Source organism: Athene noctua, chromosome 13 (genome assembly GCF_965140245.1).
Source record: "Athene noctua chromosome 13, bAthNoc1.hap1.1, whole genome shotgun sequence".
NCBI classification, from domain to species: domain Eukaryota; kingdom Metazoa; phylum Chordata; class Aves; order Strigiformes; family Strigidae; genus Athene; species Athene noctua.
The window spans coordinates 3,006,992-3,024,448 of record NC_134049.1 but is presented as its reverse complement, the minus strand read 5'-3'; the positions used below and the strand labels follow the sequence as shown (position 1 = coordinate 3,024,448).

Here is a 17,457-nt window from a genome sequence, read left to right as displayed (position 1 = left end):
TTTTGGGAACAACAGTAAATAGGCATAAGCAGACTCCCTTTATAAGTATTCATGTCTTTTGCCTTTCCAGTTCCAGCTTCGCTGTTGTTAAGAAACACTTTTCTAGCACTTTCAGACTGAAAACAAGACACTGATTTCACCCTGGATCAACAGTATTGTCACATTCAGTTTAGATTTTTCTTGTAAAGGTATGCAGAGCACCAGTGTCTGTCTGTGGGCAGGGATTTCAGTGTAACACGTGCTTAACCTGTCCTGTGTTGAAAAAGGGGAAAAAAAAACCCTGAACTATAAGGAAGAGGAATTTACTCATTTGCTTGTCAACCAGCATAAGCAGATGATGGTTTAAATTATTTTTTTAATTTAAACTTATAACACCATTGGTTCATTTATAACATTATCTATAACATAACTCATTGAAGATGGATTCTACACTATCATTTTGATGGTTATAGTCAAACACCAAACAGGATTTGTTTCAGCAAGGCCATAGTGGAATTGTCTGCTAGAAATCTCTAAAGAAATCTTTAACTTTTTTTTTTTTTTTTTTTTCTGCAGGAGGTAGGGGGGAAGGAATACTTCAAATGAGTTAAAAGAAACCAGAGCAGGCACCATTCAGACACTGATATTATCAGCAGCTTTTACTCAGAAAGGGAGGATGCCCTCAGGTCTTTTATGGACTTGCACAAGCAACATTCCCATCTGGTATTGGGCAGCGTTGTAAAGTTGCAGCACAAAGCATCAGCTAGTTGGAGCTGGGCAAAACAAACCTGTCTGCTTCAAATGGGGATGAAATCCTCCCTGCCGTGTTTGTGCAGGCAAAGCACGGGCCTGTAACCTATTATGGTAAGTGAAGTGTAGTAGTTTAAAACCTGGGTCCAAAAAGCTGATGGCGTCTCTCTCCATCCTGGAGCAGGACATTAAGCAGGACACTGCATGCTGGGGCAGAGAGCACGAGGGATGCTCAGCAGCCGGGAGGCAGAAGGAGGGTCACTAGTATGGCAAGTGGCAAATGCATCGGGAGCAAAGACTTCACGAGCTGCAGTAACTCTTCCAGATTTCTTGTCCTTTTTTCCCCCCTCAGGAATATTATCAGACTAGGAAGGAAGATTTCAGACTGCACTTAGTGATATATTAGGTGCCTTTATAAATCTAGGCCTTTGCATTCATGGAAGGAATGAAAACCTGTTGTGAATACACATAGTACGTACATAGTACCTACATACATACACACACATACCTTGTAAGTAATGATGCTGTGGCATACAAAATATTACAACTAGGCATGACTCAAGGTCAAGGACTCAGTTACTTCTTTAGTAAGTAGTAAGTTTAGTTTTAAAGTAAGTAAGTTTTAAGTAAGTAAGTTTTAATAAGCTGACTTACACAGCTGCAGAGTCTCTTGTTCACAAGTTTTGGTTTGGGTTTTTAGTCTGTTGGCTTTTTGTTTTGTTGGTTTTGGGGGGGGTGAATTGTTTGGTTTGGTTAAAAACATTAATCAGTTACAGGGTAAGCTGCACTTTAAACTCCCTTATGCCCCTATCAAGCCCTCGTGTTGCAGGAGGTGTGACATCCTTTGTTTTCTTTAGTGATAGTCACATCATGGTCCTACTGTTCCAGTTATAATACAGCCATAAATGGGCCTGTTTGTTGAGTGCCAAACAACAGATCCAAACGGCTTATCATCTTCCACAGCCCTGTCACTAGTAACTGATTTGTAAGCCCTAAGCAGCATTTTCAAGGTATTTTTCTTTCCTTTAATTAATTGACTCCCTCAAAGCACATAAGCAAAGAATAAAAAATATGATAGTCTATGCATAAGGTTAATTAAACTTTCTAATCGTTTTAAATGTGTTGTGATCAGTCTAGAGTGTCTGCTCCTGACCCACTGCCAGACACTTCTTGCCACTAGTGTCCTCTTTATCTTCCCCTCATTTGACTTTCTTCTCTGGTTTAGAGTTTGGAAGCATGGCTGGAGTTAATTGGGAAAATTAACAGCTCTTCTGGTGTTTTATTTAGAGACCCATAATATGATTTTTCAGATGTACCTGGTCTCTGCCATTGTTTTATTCCCCTTCCATCCATCACTGTCTTAATTCAAAACCTAGTGGTCAAGCAATTGAATACCAAGGTGTTAGGACAACAGCACATGGTGTTCATAAAAAATTCTCTCCCTCATTTACCAGATAATCATTAACTGAAAATCGAGTCCAAGCTTAAAGAGCCCGTGCCTTTCCCTTTCACTCCCTTATTTCCCTTGCCCTCTTCTCCTTTACACACACACTGTTCAGCGTTAGCCCTGCCCATCAGGCACTTGCACTGTGTCAGTGTTCTCAAAGCATTTCAGGCAAAGACTAAGTAGTATTATCAGTGGGTGCTTTTGTTTTTTTTAAAAAAACAAGACAAAAACCACACAACAAACGCGAATTGCGATCTTGCTTCCGATGGCTCCCCCTCTCTGGGGCATGGTGGGCTATTTTGAGTGTATCTGAACAGCATGCTGGAGGATGGTGAAGAGAACTTTATGCTGTGCAGAGATATTAGTGGAATTCTGCAGGGATGCGGTGTGGGAGCTGCCGAGCCCCATCTTCTCCCTCTAGTGCAGCTGGGGAGCCCACTTGGTCAGCAGCAGCTTGCCACCACCTGCAGTCGCAGCATATTGTGGGTTTTTTGATGGTTTATTCACCTTGACCTGGTTTAGCAGAAATTCTTTCCCCCCCCCCATTTTTTTTCAGCCTCCCACTAAGCTACAGAGAAATGCCATCTTGGAGTTGCACAGCATCTTTCGACCAGCTATCCTTGGGGTCTAATTGCTTGCTTTCTCATGGAGTTTTGTACATCCCTGGAGCATAGACATGGTTATTTTTTATGTCATTCTTAATATATTGGAGTCAAAAATAGAATTACTCTATGTAAAAGGCAAGGACGTTATATCTCTGGAGAAAGAGCAGCATACCGCAACAACAAGCGACTTCAAGGCATAAAAATAAACCCTCAGAATTTTCTTCCTGAGGGGATGAGGAATGAGAGGGGCAGGGAGAAGAAATCAGTGAACCAGTACCCCATAGCCTGTTTCTTAGCTGCACTTGATCTGTTTAAGGCATATTGCACCGAGGTCTTTTTTAATATTTAGGGCTGATATTGCCAGGCCTTGCTTTACTAACAGTATATTATTATGTTCCTACTGGGAACAACTGGCTCCTGCAGAAGAGACTTCTGTGGAAGGAATAAAAAGCATTTGAGCTACAGAAGCACAGGGAAATCTGCACCTCCTGTTAACCAGGAGTGAGGACTGTGGTAACTGCCAAGCACCAAGCCCACAAAAGCACAACTGTCTCCATAGCCCTCCTCTGTCCCTCACCCCACCAGAGGAGGGTATGAAAGAAGACACAGAAAAGCTTACGCATCTTGATCAAGAATCCAAGTCATTCATGAAATTGGACTCAAATCCCCCAAGATCTGTTGTGTCACAGTGTTCAAGCATTCAAACATCAGAAAAAGGCCATAGCTGCTCCTGGGCACAGCATCCCCCACCTACACCACAGCCAGAGGTTGAACCAGGAGATTTGCTTCTGGGCCACTCCAAGTGCTAAAGTCCAGCTATAAAGCACCTGCCATGCGGTCACACACTGCCTGTCCCAGCTCTGTTCCCTCTGGGCACGCGGTTTGGGGGGTGAGGCTTGTTTTAAAGAGGCAAGCTGAGTCACTACTACCTTCCTGGAGCAAGAAACATGCACGTACTGAAGACAGAAAGCCTGAGGAGCTTTAAGTGAGGCCATTCTAGCTGCTGCCTTCCCGAAGGCGTAGCTGTATCCCCCATGCTTAGATAACACAGGCTGGATTTTCTATTATTCAGTGCTTGCAACTTTTTTTTTTTTCCCCCTTCAGTTTTTTTTCTCAAAACAGAACTTGTCCCAAAACAGTTTGGAAACTGATCATAAAGTAATATTGCAAGCAAGTTCTGCGGATCATCTACAAAGAGAAGTTGCTACAATAATTGCATCTGAACAAAACCAGGATAGCTGCAAGATCTTGAAAGGTTTCTCCTGGCTTGTAAGAATCTCAGTAGCAAATAATACTTTGGCAAGAAAATCCTGTCTTTCCTAGCTAATTGTTACTTCTGTGTGGAAGTATGCGATGGTTGAGTCCTTTTAAAGAAGCCTATAAGGTGCTTTTTTTTTTTTAAACAAGATAATTGCTTTATCATTCATTATATGCCTGATGCTCCCCAAGAGACTCTGTCCCATCTAAGCAATAAGCGGTTCCTGAGCACACATCAAAGAACTCGTTACTGTCCTGTTGCGAAAACTACATGGCCAGACATTACAACCAGCATAATTTTCCTATAGAGATAATAATTATTCTTCTAATTAGATATTTTTGCTACATAGTCACCATACCTTATTTCTAAATGCAGTGTCTTTAAAAGGAAGGTGTAAGAAACATGGTGATTGTGGAGAAGACGAGATTAAACACAAGATGTTTCAGAGACCAAGTTAAACTCCTCAACAGTTACTGCACAGGATTTGCTATATAGCCTATATTGGGGGAAAAAAAAAAAAAATTAAAATCACTGAGAGTTTGCCAAAGTATCCTAACCAATTCAAGATGTCCCTTATTGCCACCAAAGTGCTAGCTGCGGGGTTTTGTGAGCTATCCACGCATACCTAAGATCCTGCTCTAGTGTTTTGGATAGGTCAGCATGCCTCTCCACTCTAAAAAGAGGGTTTTTTTGACCAAAGGGAGCATTTGAAGAAAAACCCACAAATACGATCATAAATACCCATAAATACAGAAACGGGATCAATAGGTCATTGCAAGAGGTAGTAACCAATCCTCCTGCATCCCCATTCCCTGAAGACCAGCCCAGGCAATGCCTTGGTTTATTACAGCTCGGTTTATTGCAGACACCTCCCTTGTCAAACCTTTGCTGTCGGCGCGGAAGCGTTTTTGTCTTGCAGTGTCAGACAGAGTTAAACCAGCATTTTCTGGGGTAGGGATGTTCAGCCTCTTTAACGTATTTTGCACTTGCTACAACATAATGAGCTGACACTGAAGGACTTAAAACCCGTTTATAAAATACAGTGATCGTTTTATCAAAACCTCTTGGGTCATATGGTAAAGCTTAAAACCCCCAAACCACCCCAGTATTTTACTATCACTCCTGGCAGATGGACTTAACTCATTTCTGTAACGTCTGAGCACTTCCAGATAAGAGCAAAGCCACTCTGTGTGGACCTCGGGGTGCTGCGTAAGCCAGCTCTGCGTCGTTTATACTCGCTACCAGTTGCCAAAAGTCAACCAGATGTGTGTGTTGCCTTGGCAGAGCCTCCCGGCACGCTCCAGGATGGGCAGTGCAGAGTTTAAACTGAACGCTTGAAAGTCACTCTTCAGAGGTACCCCGTGCTGCAGCCTGGTTTAGAGCTTGGTTCTGATATATCGTAGCAGATTGAAAAAAAATATTAAGAGCATTAGTAGCCACGTTCAGAGAGGTGACTGCTGGTTGTGTGTGCCAAGCTCGACTTGGCAGGGTAGACCTGAGGTCTGGGCCGTCAGCAGAAGCAGCTGCTGCCTGGGGCTGCTGTTTGGTTTGTGGCACAAGGACACAGAGCACGGAGATGATTCGCACCGAGCCTCTCTGTCAGGGAGCGGTTTCCTCTCCCACAAGCTGGATGGGAGCTTGCAGGATATGATCGAGTGTAATGTCTCATCTGTAATGTCAAATGGCCATACAAAAAAAAAAAAAAAAAAAAAAAAAAAAAAAAATCACAGCATCGTGTCAGCTGTGCCATATCATCAAGGGAGCTCTTGGGAAGGTTTCCACACCCTGGGCCAGTGCTGGTGTCCAGACACCACTCGCCAGCTACTGCTTTTAGACACAGAATACAGCGGTGAGTTCAATCCCCAGACAGCTACTGGGGGCAGCAGGAGTAAAGCTTAGCCAGCCCTTTCTTGGCAACGCCAGCGGAGCTGATGGAAACTGCAGCTGAGCTCCTCTTCCCCTGGATAGCGTCTCTGGAGGCACCACTGAGACAAGGGCAACAGTTTAAGTGCTCCTTCCTCATCGCTCCTCTTCCCTTTACAGAAGAGGCCCCCCAGCCTCTGCCAGGTACTGAAAGGCACACTCCAGTGTGTAGCAACAATATTAGTAAAGTAAATGCCAGATACAAGCCAGATGCTGAAACAAGGCTGTTATTAGGAATCTCCAGTCACTAGATTCCCAGACACTGCTTTTTTGCAGCATGATTGCAGCTCATATAAAGCACTGACAGGAAAAGCTGCTCTTTTTCTTTTTTCCATTCAGTCATATTCCCTCTGTGCAGGGCTGTCGCTGCCATTTCCAGCACGTCCAAGTTTTGCCTTCAGACCTCTGGATACCGGTACCTTCTCCCGGGATCATAGAATGATCAGTCTGTAATCTCCCGTTCCACTAGGAAAGTGAGCAACCCTTTTATGATCATAGTAACAATTTAGAAGTGTTAAAAGTTTGACTGCCTGGCCCCTGGTGCTTACACATGTTTAAATTGGCCCTCCCTGAACGCTGATATATTCCATCTGGTCTATTGGATTTCTTGGCTTAAAGTTACTGGAAACACTGAATGTTTCTTCTGCAGCGATCCTGTAGCTGTCCAAGAGGAATATGCACACTTACAGCTAGCTCCCTGGCCCTGCCTGCTCAGGACTAAAATACTATGGGAGAAATGCTTTTAGTGCACTTTTTTTTTTTTTGCCTGTCTGCTTTTAGAACTATTTTGAAATCCCAAGTTCTGCGGTTCGCTTTTCTAATCAATCTTACAGCATGTAAGTGATACTTAAAGGACAAATAAACCACGCAAGTTTGTAGCTCATTACCTCTAAACATTTTGCCTGAATGCTGCAAATTAAGCAACTTAGATTATTTTCGGTTGTTTTTTTCTACATTCTCCTTTCCAAATATGCACGAGCTTTTCCTTATCCTTATAGCTTTACGTAACAACTTAATAAAACTCCCCGATCTTATTTTTTCTCAAAGGTTATGTATGCTTAACTATTTACATGGAGAAAGAGACATTACAGGTTATAATGAAAACAAGCTGACAGCCCAGTAAGTTACCAACACCAGCAGCAATGCTGGATTAACCATCCAGATACCCACTGCTCACTTAACTCTCTGCAAGAGCTGTGTGATACAGCTGCCCCATTCCTACTCCATTCCTACTCACTGGCATTCCCAGGCTCCGGCAGGTATGTCACTTGGTTAAAATACACAGATGCATTCAAACTGGGTCACACAAATCCTTAACCCAGCACATTTCTACAACAGTGTTCACAAGCCAGCTACCTCATGCTGTAGCAGACTCAGAGTGTGCCTGTCCCTTGGCTTAGCCCATCTCCCACAAGCCTGAGTAACTGCTGGCAGCTGGAGCGATGCCCACGTTTCCAGCAGCATTGCTGACTCCTTAAAGCCTGCCTTTTGCTGCAGAGGCTGCACTGCATTTGAAAACTGAGGATTCAGGAGTATTAAAAATATTTCAGCTTCTTCATCATCTTTACTTTCTTATGTATTCCCCTCTTGTTCAGTTAAGACCCAGCCCTTTGCTTACTTACAGTACAGCTGGAGCACAGATGCAAGGACCTTTGCTGATTCCCATCACCTCCCATTCCTGCCATCCTCCAGCCTCTTCATGGTTTTAGCTCAGTCTTTTACAACAGTTTAGCTCAACTCACCTCTCCACGATGCTCTCAAGCAAACTCAGTGTGTGTCATTCCCCCCCAGCTACTTGGCAGTGGCTTGAAAACAGCCCACCCCCACCTGCTGGAGCTGGGGTTATACTCAGGGTGTAAGTGGGAGAGGAGACACAAGGCTCCAAGTGTGATTCACCTTAGAGCAGGTGAAGTCAGTGGTTGAGGTGATTGATTAACTCCTACAAGCTGGAGCAGGCGCCTCAGTCGCAGCTGCCAGCCTCAGGTGTAACCCCACAGGTGTGACAGAACCAAAGAAATCGCTTTGTATCTGTTCCCTCCAAGCAGGGCTGCTAATACAATTAAAAATGCCCCGGACGAACTCCACAGGAACTCTTTGGATGAACTCTTGCTCTCTCCATTTTCACCTGGGAAGCAGCACTCCCTCCAGGGCTCACTTCAACCTGTCTTTCAGCGTTTGCCAGGGGAGAAAATACCCTGCTGCAAAACTTTTATGAAGGCTTTGACTAAGAAGTGACTAACTGGGAGGGAAATGGATTTGTGTGCTCCAGGGGTTTGTTTTCCATGTCCACATAATTGCTTTCTGAAAACGTAGACCATGCTCTCTCCTGGGCATAGTGGGAGCATGTTCTGGTTCACTGGGTTTGCCGTGTGCTTTGTGCAGAGTGGCTGAACGGCTATTTACATGAAAATAGTATTGCTGAGCATTTAGTTCTAACCATTTTGTACTTGGTACAGCCATCTGGAATCAAAATATTCCGAGAATTATTACAGATGCTCTTGCATTTTAGTCTCAAAAACTCTTAAAAATATACAACTCTTACATCCACTCTCTGGAGTTGCCAAACTTTTTCCACACTTCTGTTATTAAGCAATCCTGTTATTAAGCAATCCTATTATTATCTTTAGTGGGTAGGAGACATCTTTGTGATGTTCAGCACCGTGTGCCAGAAGCTGGGCTGTCGCCGGTGGGAGCGGTGTGGCAGCCTGAGCACAGGGCTGCCCGTGCCCAGGGAGCCTCCCCCCTGCATCCCACCTGGACACGTGCCCTTCCCTCCTTGGCTATCTCAGCTGCGGAAGAGCTGCAGGTTTTGAAGGATGCAAGATTGCCGTGGGATCAATCCCATCACAAGGGGCTTTTTTTAATAGCTTTTATTAGACACAACTGTCTAGATGATGAGGAGAGAGATGGAGAGAGCAGAACTGGGCCTTACTTTAGTAAAATAAGATGTCAGACTTTCTATAATGGAAGCTAATCATTACCCAGCAAAGCAGTACGCTCAGAGGTTGTTTTTTTTTTTTTTTTTTCATTTTTAGCTTTGGTGTAATGTTCCTGAAAGCTAATAACATCTATAATGTTGTTGCTGATTTGTTTTGCTCTCTGAAAGAAGGCAGAAAATAGAAGTGCTCTATGTAGGAGGCAAAGATGTTGTGTTTTGTGTAACGAGCAGTGTGCTGCGGTAAGAAAAGCCTGCCACAGTAAACTGCAGTCCCCTGAAAGCTGGGATTTAATCATGTGGCTAACCACTTGTGGTCTTTGAAAGGCAAGGCATCACCTTGGTGTCCGAGCACTACGTGATTTTGGAAGCAGGAATTCAAACAATCAATCCAAACAGTCTCCCTCACCCCTTCCAGCGTACCCTGCTGTAAAACTGTGCACACCCTGAATTCAGGTGACAGGGTGTGCAAACGCAGGCCCGTGTCTGCTTGGAGCAGTTGACTGGGAGAGGGCTCACGGCGGTCACGGTGGTGAAGCTGATGACCAGCTCTGACAGATTTTACAAAACACAGAGCAGCACAGATCATGGAAGGAGGCAGGGGCAAGGAGTGTGCACAAAGTATTTGGTTTCTGAGGGCTCTCGGCACTCGTGGCTGGCACGGCTTGGGTGCTGGAGATGCCATGGTGAGACAGGCTGGAGCCACGGGAGCACGGAGTGGTGACACGGGGGTCCTGGTTTGAGCAGAGGAGAGCAAGAGAAACGAGAGGAAAGGGAGGATGTAGCATTTGGCCCTGGTAAAGGAAACGGTACATGAAAGGGGAATATGGCTTCTAGAGAAAAGTTTAGCAGCTCCAATGTAATAACAGATTATTTTCCTTTACTTTTAGAAAGATGAGGAGGAGCTAGTCTCATGCTGTTAAATAGCAGACCCTACACTGGGGATTTGCCATGGCAAACACTCCAGCCTTAACACTCAGTTCAACCGAGCCTGAGGCTCTCTGGCTGCGCTGCCCAGTTCACAGCTTGCACCGTTTGCTAGGAGCTGGGTGAGCATCGTCTGAGGTACCAAACCCCGGGGGGGCACAGGGGAAGAAACCCATCTTTGAACATCACCATCTATTCAGTTTTGTGGATGAGCACATAAAGGATACAGGACCATACCTCCGAACCTTTTTTTTTTTTTTGTGCCAGACAAACCTCACTTCTGATAAATTTATTAGAAGCTTTTATGTGCTCATTTAGCATCAAATTTTCTCTCTCAGAAATGACATAGATGGGAGGGCAGCTGCATCCGTGTGTGTTTGAGAAGGTGCTGGTGGTTGTGCTGGTCCTGGCTCTCCCACGGATGTGCTGCTGTACCCAAGCCATGGGGCAAACCCGTGTGTGAGGGGGGACGGGGTGGGTTGCTGGCCCCCTCCCCCTGTGCCCCACGCCTCTCGGCTTTGCTTCCAGCCACAGAATCCCAGCGGCAATGCCTGCAGCAGGGCTGAGCCAGCTGGGCTCTCACCTAGTGAAAATAGCACAGAGCCCAAAGTGTCATGAACATTAGCGAAATTAATTCTAAAAATCTACTACAATTACTTTTCAGTTACTGACCGAAAGAGATACTGAACAACTGCACCCACTTGATTAATAGCAAACACTTACTACAGGAACAGACACTAATACTAATCTTCTATTTTACTGTGTCAAATGCAGATAATTATTCATCATGGATCCTATTTATATATCCACATACTAAGTGAAAGAATGCTTTCATCCCGGTTTTATAATTTCTGATAAATCAGGTTTTCTATTTCCTCCAGTCAGCAGCTCAGCCCCACAATTTGCTCTCCAAATGGCAGGCAATTCTTTTAAGCACATTGAATTGTTTTTTCCAGGTGGTGGTTCAGTTGAAAATTAAATGTTACCCTTTCACATTGCTCAGTAGTACAGCTGTAGCACACAAAGAAAGATGACAACTTTAATATTCCAGCTAACTTGAAAAGGAGGATTTAAACAGAAGACTGTTTAAATTCAGCGTGTTACTTATTTGGAGTAAGCACTGACACCCAGCACCCTTTTTTTTCTCAGGTGAGGATGTAGGGAGCGCGGGGAGGAAGGCGAGGCCGCAGGTCAGACAGTGCCACAGACTGATGAGCATCTCCTTTGTGTGAGCAAACGTGGAGCAGAGAGGGGAGGGGAAGGCGAGGAGAGTGTCTCCTACCAAAGAGGCCACTCTGCCAGCACCTGGCACTCCCCTCACTGGCTCTGAGCCCCAGTCACTAGACATCCATCACCGTTTGGCTACAACAATAAAATGCCCTTTGATCCAACAGAGACGTCACTACCCTAGTATTAAACTGAATGATTAGTTCATGTGGTATCTTTCCCTTTCATTTACTTTGTCCATGTAGGGTCAGTTAAAATCCCAACATTAATGTGGAAAAACAGAGGAAGGTCAAATTATTCTCTACCAGTAACAGAAGTTCATCAGATAAAGTCCAGCAGTAGCCACATAATCAGGTGCTGTGATGGGTGAAATGTGCACAGATGGGCAAAAGATAAAAAAAATCCAAGATATTTTCTTTGATAAATGTAGAGCAAATAGCTCAGGTCCTTTGATTTGGCAGGACCCACATGCACTGAAGAACCAATATTTTACAAAAAACACATTCTGTAATTTTGCAACTTGGTAACAAATGGGAAAGGGACCTGTACTAGAGATTAACACACAATAAATCCATGCTTATGAATCTGCTTTATTAGCCCTTATCCGAGATGCTGCTCAGTCTAACAGTGGACCAACAGTGCCTCCCGATGATCAAAAGTGTAACTAACTCTTTCAGGTTCATGTATTTACTTGTCAGAATCTCCTTTTGTTTGTCTCCGATAGCTCGTGTATTATTTTGATCACATCTCAGTGGATCTCTCTGCCAAGAAAGCTTTAATAGCAAACTTCAAAATTAAAAGACTAGCAAAGAACCGGCATAGATATATCCCCTGCCAGACTATTCCGTTCTTAATTTATAAGCAAAAAACCTCAGTGACAACAAGACCTGAAACACAGATATCCAAGACCCCACGATACCTGAAAATAGTGTTGAAAGTGTTCCCATTACTGCAGCCGTGACCATACGCAATACACAGCGATACACATAATGTCTCAGCTAAGCACACAGGTATTGCTTTTCTTAACTGATTGTGAAAATTATTCACCAGGTAAAACTAACGTTTTCCTTCTCTGCCATCCTGAAACAGGTCCCGATTGTTTCAGTTCTAAGAATCTCGCCCTGCAAGCTCAGAAAAAGATCCTGAGTAAAATGGCAACCAAAACCATGGCTAACATGCTGATCGATGACACAAGCAGTGAAATCTTCGATGAGCTGTACAAAGTAACAAAGGAACACACAAGAAACAAAAAGGAAGCCCATAAAATTATGAAAGACCTGATTAAAGTGGCAATAAAAATCGGGATCCTCTATCGAAATAATCAGTTCAACCAAGAAGAGCTGGAAATCGTAGACAAGTTCAGGAAGAAGCTGAACCAAACTGCAATGACAATTGTCAGTTTCTACGAGGTAGAATACACTTTTGACAGGAATGTTCTTGCAGAACTTCTGAATGAATGTAAAGACCTTGTGCACGAACTCGTAGATCGACACCTGACACCAAGATCCCACGGGCGCATCAACCACGTCTTCAATCACTTTGCGGATGTGGAATTTCTAACTGCCCTGTACAGCCTCGATGGGGATTGTCGGCCATACCTCAAAAAGATCTGCGATGGAATCAACAAACTACTTGATGAGAAGGTCCTTTGAAACAACGCTCAAAACCAAGAAACCCAACCAAAAACTTCTCTGGAGAACTGGCCACCCTTCATGAGCCATGGTGAGCAAGCGAGCTTCCTTCCCACCAGCCTCTTGCTGCAGTCTCCAGCAGGGGCCAAGAAGGTGCTCACCAGGCTCATGATGAAGTGGAAAACTTCAATCCGAAAGCTATCAATTTTAATGTTGTGTTCAGATAATTCAGTCTTTTCCGAGGAGCGGAGTGAACAAGGCTGCTGATACATATTGTTCAGAAACAGATTGCTATACACCATCCTCTTACTAGCTTTGTGTTCAAGGTTGAACATGTGAAAAGAAAGTAAATTCAAACGCATGGCTATGTAGAAATAGACAGGTGAAGGCAAAAGAGCAATGCATGGACTCTACCCCCAGGCCCTTGGCGCGTTCTGTTTTTATTATTTCCACGCTAAACTGAAGAAGCTTAGACAGAAAGTAGGGCTGTAATGGATTAAGCTCCCTCATTTCAAAAGGATCAGTAATCAGTGTGAGAAGGCATCTGATTTTACACGGTGTTTAAGTCTAATAGGGGAATAACAAATAATACAAACCGAGTAGAAGTGGGAGAAAATGTAAAGAACTGCCTTATGAAGCAGTATTTTCATTACAGAGCTTTGGTTTAGACCCAGTAACAGAGAGAAGGTTTCATTTTAATTTTGAAAAGCAGCTCAGTGATGCAAGCTCAAAAAGTAACCAGAAAACTAAAGTACTACATCAGGTTTGCATATTTGGCAACATCAGACAAGTTTTAAGCTGAAGATTGTGCTGCTCTTTGTGCTCTTACTGTTGTGCCTGACAGAACAAAAATATTCTTTGTGAAGACTTTGAAATTGCACTTGTGAAGACACCAATGGATGGACAAAGCGACGCTTACATCCCCCCCTTCCCCTCAAAATATTCAGCCTAGGTAAAACTCTTGGTTTAATGATGTTAATTTGTGCCTAAAGTAAAACAGAGGTGTGATAAAAAAAATAACCCCAGCCACTATGCTCACAGTGCCTCCAAGTGTAGTACAGCCACAGCAGTCTTAGGAGAGGACAAGAACAGCCTTAGGGACTCTGGGGAGCTTCATGAATGATTCTTTGATCAGAATGTTTTCAGTGACTTCTTTTTTCTTCTTTAAACAAAATATACTGCTGTCTTCAACCTGAAAACCTTTCGCCAAGAAATATTGGTTTCTGTAGTTTCGTTTGAATGAAGGGAGGATGGGGAGCAGATACACCAGCTTGCCACTTAGCAGCATCCTGCAGCTGGGTAGGTGCTGACTGACTCTAATTAAGGGAATTATGTTCATCTCTCCTCTCCTTGCCCTCCACATCTTATTCTCCAGACTCACCCCTATCTACTGACGCTTCAGTGTCATGCACCATCCCCTTTTAGTTGACACAGACAGCAAACAATCCCAGTATCTGGAGGGAACCCCTTCCTTATCACATGTATTATAATGCAGGGCTGCGTGTACTTGAAAACTGACAAAAAGACAAGAAAATACATTTGAAAGTTGTTCCTCTCTAAGGAAAATTTCCAGTGTTGATCATTTACTATTTTAGGGTAAGAAAAGTTTCTGGTTCCCATTTGAATACTATAGTGGTAGAGAAAACCATTCAGAATTTTACTGTTCTTCTCTCTTTCCTCACTCCAGAATAACTCTATTTTATCTCTTGCCACAACAATTTTGACTACCACACCTTCAACACAGCTCAGAGAACACTCACACCCAAACCAGGTGTTCACCTGGGCTGTGCTAGATGCATTTTTATCTGTTCCCAGGAGAACTCATTTTGGAGCCCAGTAGAAATGGCAGCACAAGACAGCAGCAGAGCAGTTTGTAACAACATAAAAGAAATAGGTGGGGAAAATTTAACTATATTAAAAAAAAAAAGTGTATTTAGTAGCAAGGAAGATGGACAATTCCTTTGCAACACAGCACAGTAACGAAATACCCACATTTGGGGTTGCAGGTTCAGCCATTTGCAGAGCCATATTTACATGCACCATTAGCTGCATTTTTTCCAAGCACGTACTTGTCAACTGATGCTTTTGAACAGTATTTATTGTACCCAACACTCCTGTCCCAGCGCACATGTCAGATTTTGCGTGTTTGTTTTACTTGTGGCAAACAAATTTAAGTTTGGTTTTTTTTTTTTAAAGCCAGGAAAAGAGATTATTGAACATTCAAGATGGGTAAAGGAAAGGATAATCCTGTATCTGTGACTTTCTTTTTGTGTGTTGCAAGTTATCAATATTCAGATTCTGGTATTTTAGACACACCAGCTGAACATCTGTTGTTTTATTTATAAATCTGAGTAGCCTTAAGGAAAGAGAATGTTTTCAAGTATTTCTCATACTTGCATATCCTGTATATTCATTGTTTACTTTTGTACTTGTAGCTTGGTATGTAATAACATTGCTAAAATAGGGGCAATGTTCAGGTCACCTTAAGTATATGATGTATTATCATATTTGTGGATTAAAAAAAAAAAGTGTGATTACTGCCCTCTTTGATTCCTTTTGATTTATTTATTCTACCATCCCCTGTAAACTGAAATTAAGCCGTAAGAGGAGGGAATTTGTGTAAACTCAGTTTTGTCACCTTCAACTTCTGCAACCTTAATGCTCCGACAACCAGATTCTGTGACGGGAGGAAGCAGGTAGATGGACAGTTCACACATTTCAGAGAAAACTGCAAATCCACGTGCCTGTTGCATCACACACACACACACACACACACCGCAAACACGCATCAGCAACCAGCGGAATTTGCTTTTCCACGAAGTTCTCAAGCACTTGAGCCAACAAATGCTGCTGACTGTGTCCGGTGGTGCAGCCGGGTGACGGGCTCAGCAGCTCCCTCCCAGCCCCGCCGAGGAAGGGGCACAAGCTTCTTGCCTTCAGGTACCAGCCTCTCGCCAGGCTCAGCCTAAGCCGTGCCTGGGAGATGGACCAGCAGCCTGTGTCAGGGCCAGAGCAGATGGAGCTCTCTACCAAGCACCTCCTCGCAAGTTTTCCACGCTGTATTTAGCTCAGGGTGATTTAAGTTCGACAGAAGACACATCCCTGACAGATTTCAAATCCCTGTCCTAAACATGGAGATGTTGAAGCATTCTGGTAGGTTCCAGCAACAGCACGCACGTATTCCCCTATCCTTATTCCCAGAAAAGGCAAAATGTTTTGGCTGAAAGAGCTCAGGATTTGCAAACAAGTCACACGGCAATTATACTGGAAGCAATTAAAGATTGGCACAAAGAGAAAACTGTCAACTACCTTAAAATAAAAGTTTAAAGCAATTTTCCTAAGTGGTGCTTCGAGCCTCACTGCTGCTAAAACACTGCTGTGTCAGGTTAATTTTATGAATCGTAACATGGCAGGACACAATACACTTTGCTTCATCACTGCCAAATTTACGTAATAAAGAGAAAAATTTTACTGTTCAAGAAACTCCCAAGGGAGTGACCACTTCTGGCATTCTAATGAAATTGTACATCACACCGAACATGTCATCTTCTTTATGTTAGAGAAACATTCTCACAGGAAGGCATATAAACAGGTGGCCCTGAAGAGAACCAAGAGGTAAAGCACAATAAACTCTCATCACAGCAACAGAAATGCAAAAGCAAATCTTCACTGTATGACTTAAGCAGGTCTACTTCCATTTTTACGTGCCTCCATGCCGAAAAAAAGACAATGCAGTCTTACCCACACAGAGAAGAGAATACATCTTTTTATGCTGAAAAACTACTAGTGGGACTCTACAGGAGATACCTGCCTTTCCAATATTCAGAAACCATCAGGCAATGTCATTTATGAGCTACTTGCATGTACAGGAGAACCTCAAGGCAGTGCCACCCACGACACGAGTTTGTTCTCTGGGGTCCTTACAGGATGAGAAGGGGTTGGGAATAACCAGCAGAAAGTCATGTAACACAACAGGAGACGTGACTGATGTTTAGGAAAACATACTGCACACCATGCTGCCCTTCCACAAATTTTCCTACCAAAGGGTTTCATTAAAAATATCTGAAAATACCTGACACCACAGTTGAAATAAGGATCTAATACAATCACCTGCTGACTCCAAAATGCCCAGAACTCCAAGTTGCCCGTGGCAGAGAGCAGTAAAGCAGTGGCATCTCCTGGTACCTAAGGTTTTGGTCCGAAATGCTGTTAGCCTGCCAGTTCAGAAAAGGCCAGGATATACTCTGACTGGCCTCTGGTTGCCTCTTGAAAGTAAACTTCTTCATGTTAACTGGATTACGTGCTCTCTTCCTTTTAGCCTACTTCTATGCACCTGATTTCCCTTTCCCTGAAAGCAGGTTAAACCTTCAAGATCTACTAAGCCACAAAGAAAATGGGAACACCACAGAAGATAAAGATATTTCCTAAAGGATTTTCAATACAGAGCTAGAGGAAAAAAAAAAAATATTCTTTTGCGCAATTACTTACGCAGCTGTATTTCATTTTAAGAGACAACTGGATCATGGATCAAGATCAGAGGGATCCCCAGCACTGAGCTGCTGAGGTTCTCAAGGGCCTCAGCTGCCCACAAGAGGCAGAACTGCAGAGCAGGCTGTGCTCCTTACACCCCGACAGCCTCACGATTTAGACCAGGGCTGAACCACCCTCAATGCAGCCATTATGTCAAACTGCCTCAACTCCCAACTCCTTCCCAGTGCTACAGCAAATGGTGTGTTACATCAGCATCAGGCTTAAAAAACCATGCTATTGCTGTC

General features: G+C 43.5%; 1 protein-coding gene across 1 annotated transcript in view; it reads left to right on the top strand.

The window, feature by feature from the left end:
- The window catches only part of TNFAIP8L3 (TNF alpha induced protein 8 like 3), a 47,638-nt gene extending 32,449 nt beyond the window's left edge, over positions 1-15,189 (top strand). Inside the window, exon 2 of the mRNA XM_074917052.1 lies at positions 12,141-15,189. Coding sequence (XP_074773153.1) covers positions 12,141-12,703 — 563 coding nt within the window. The 3' untranslated portion in view covers positions 12,704-15,189. The remainder of the gene's footprint in view (positions 1-12,140) is intronic.
- Positions 15,190-17,457: the final 2,268 nt, after the last annotated feature.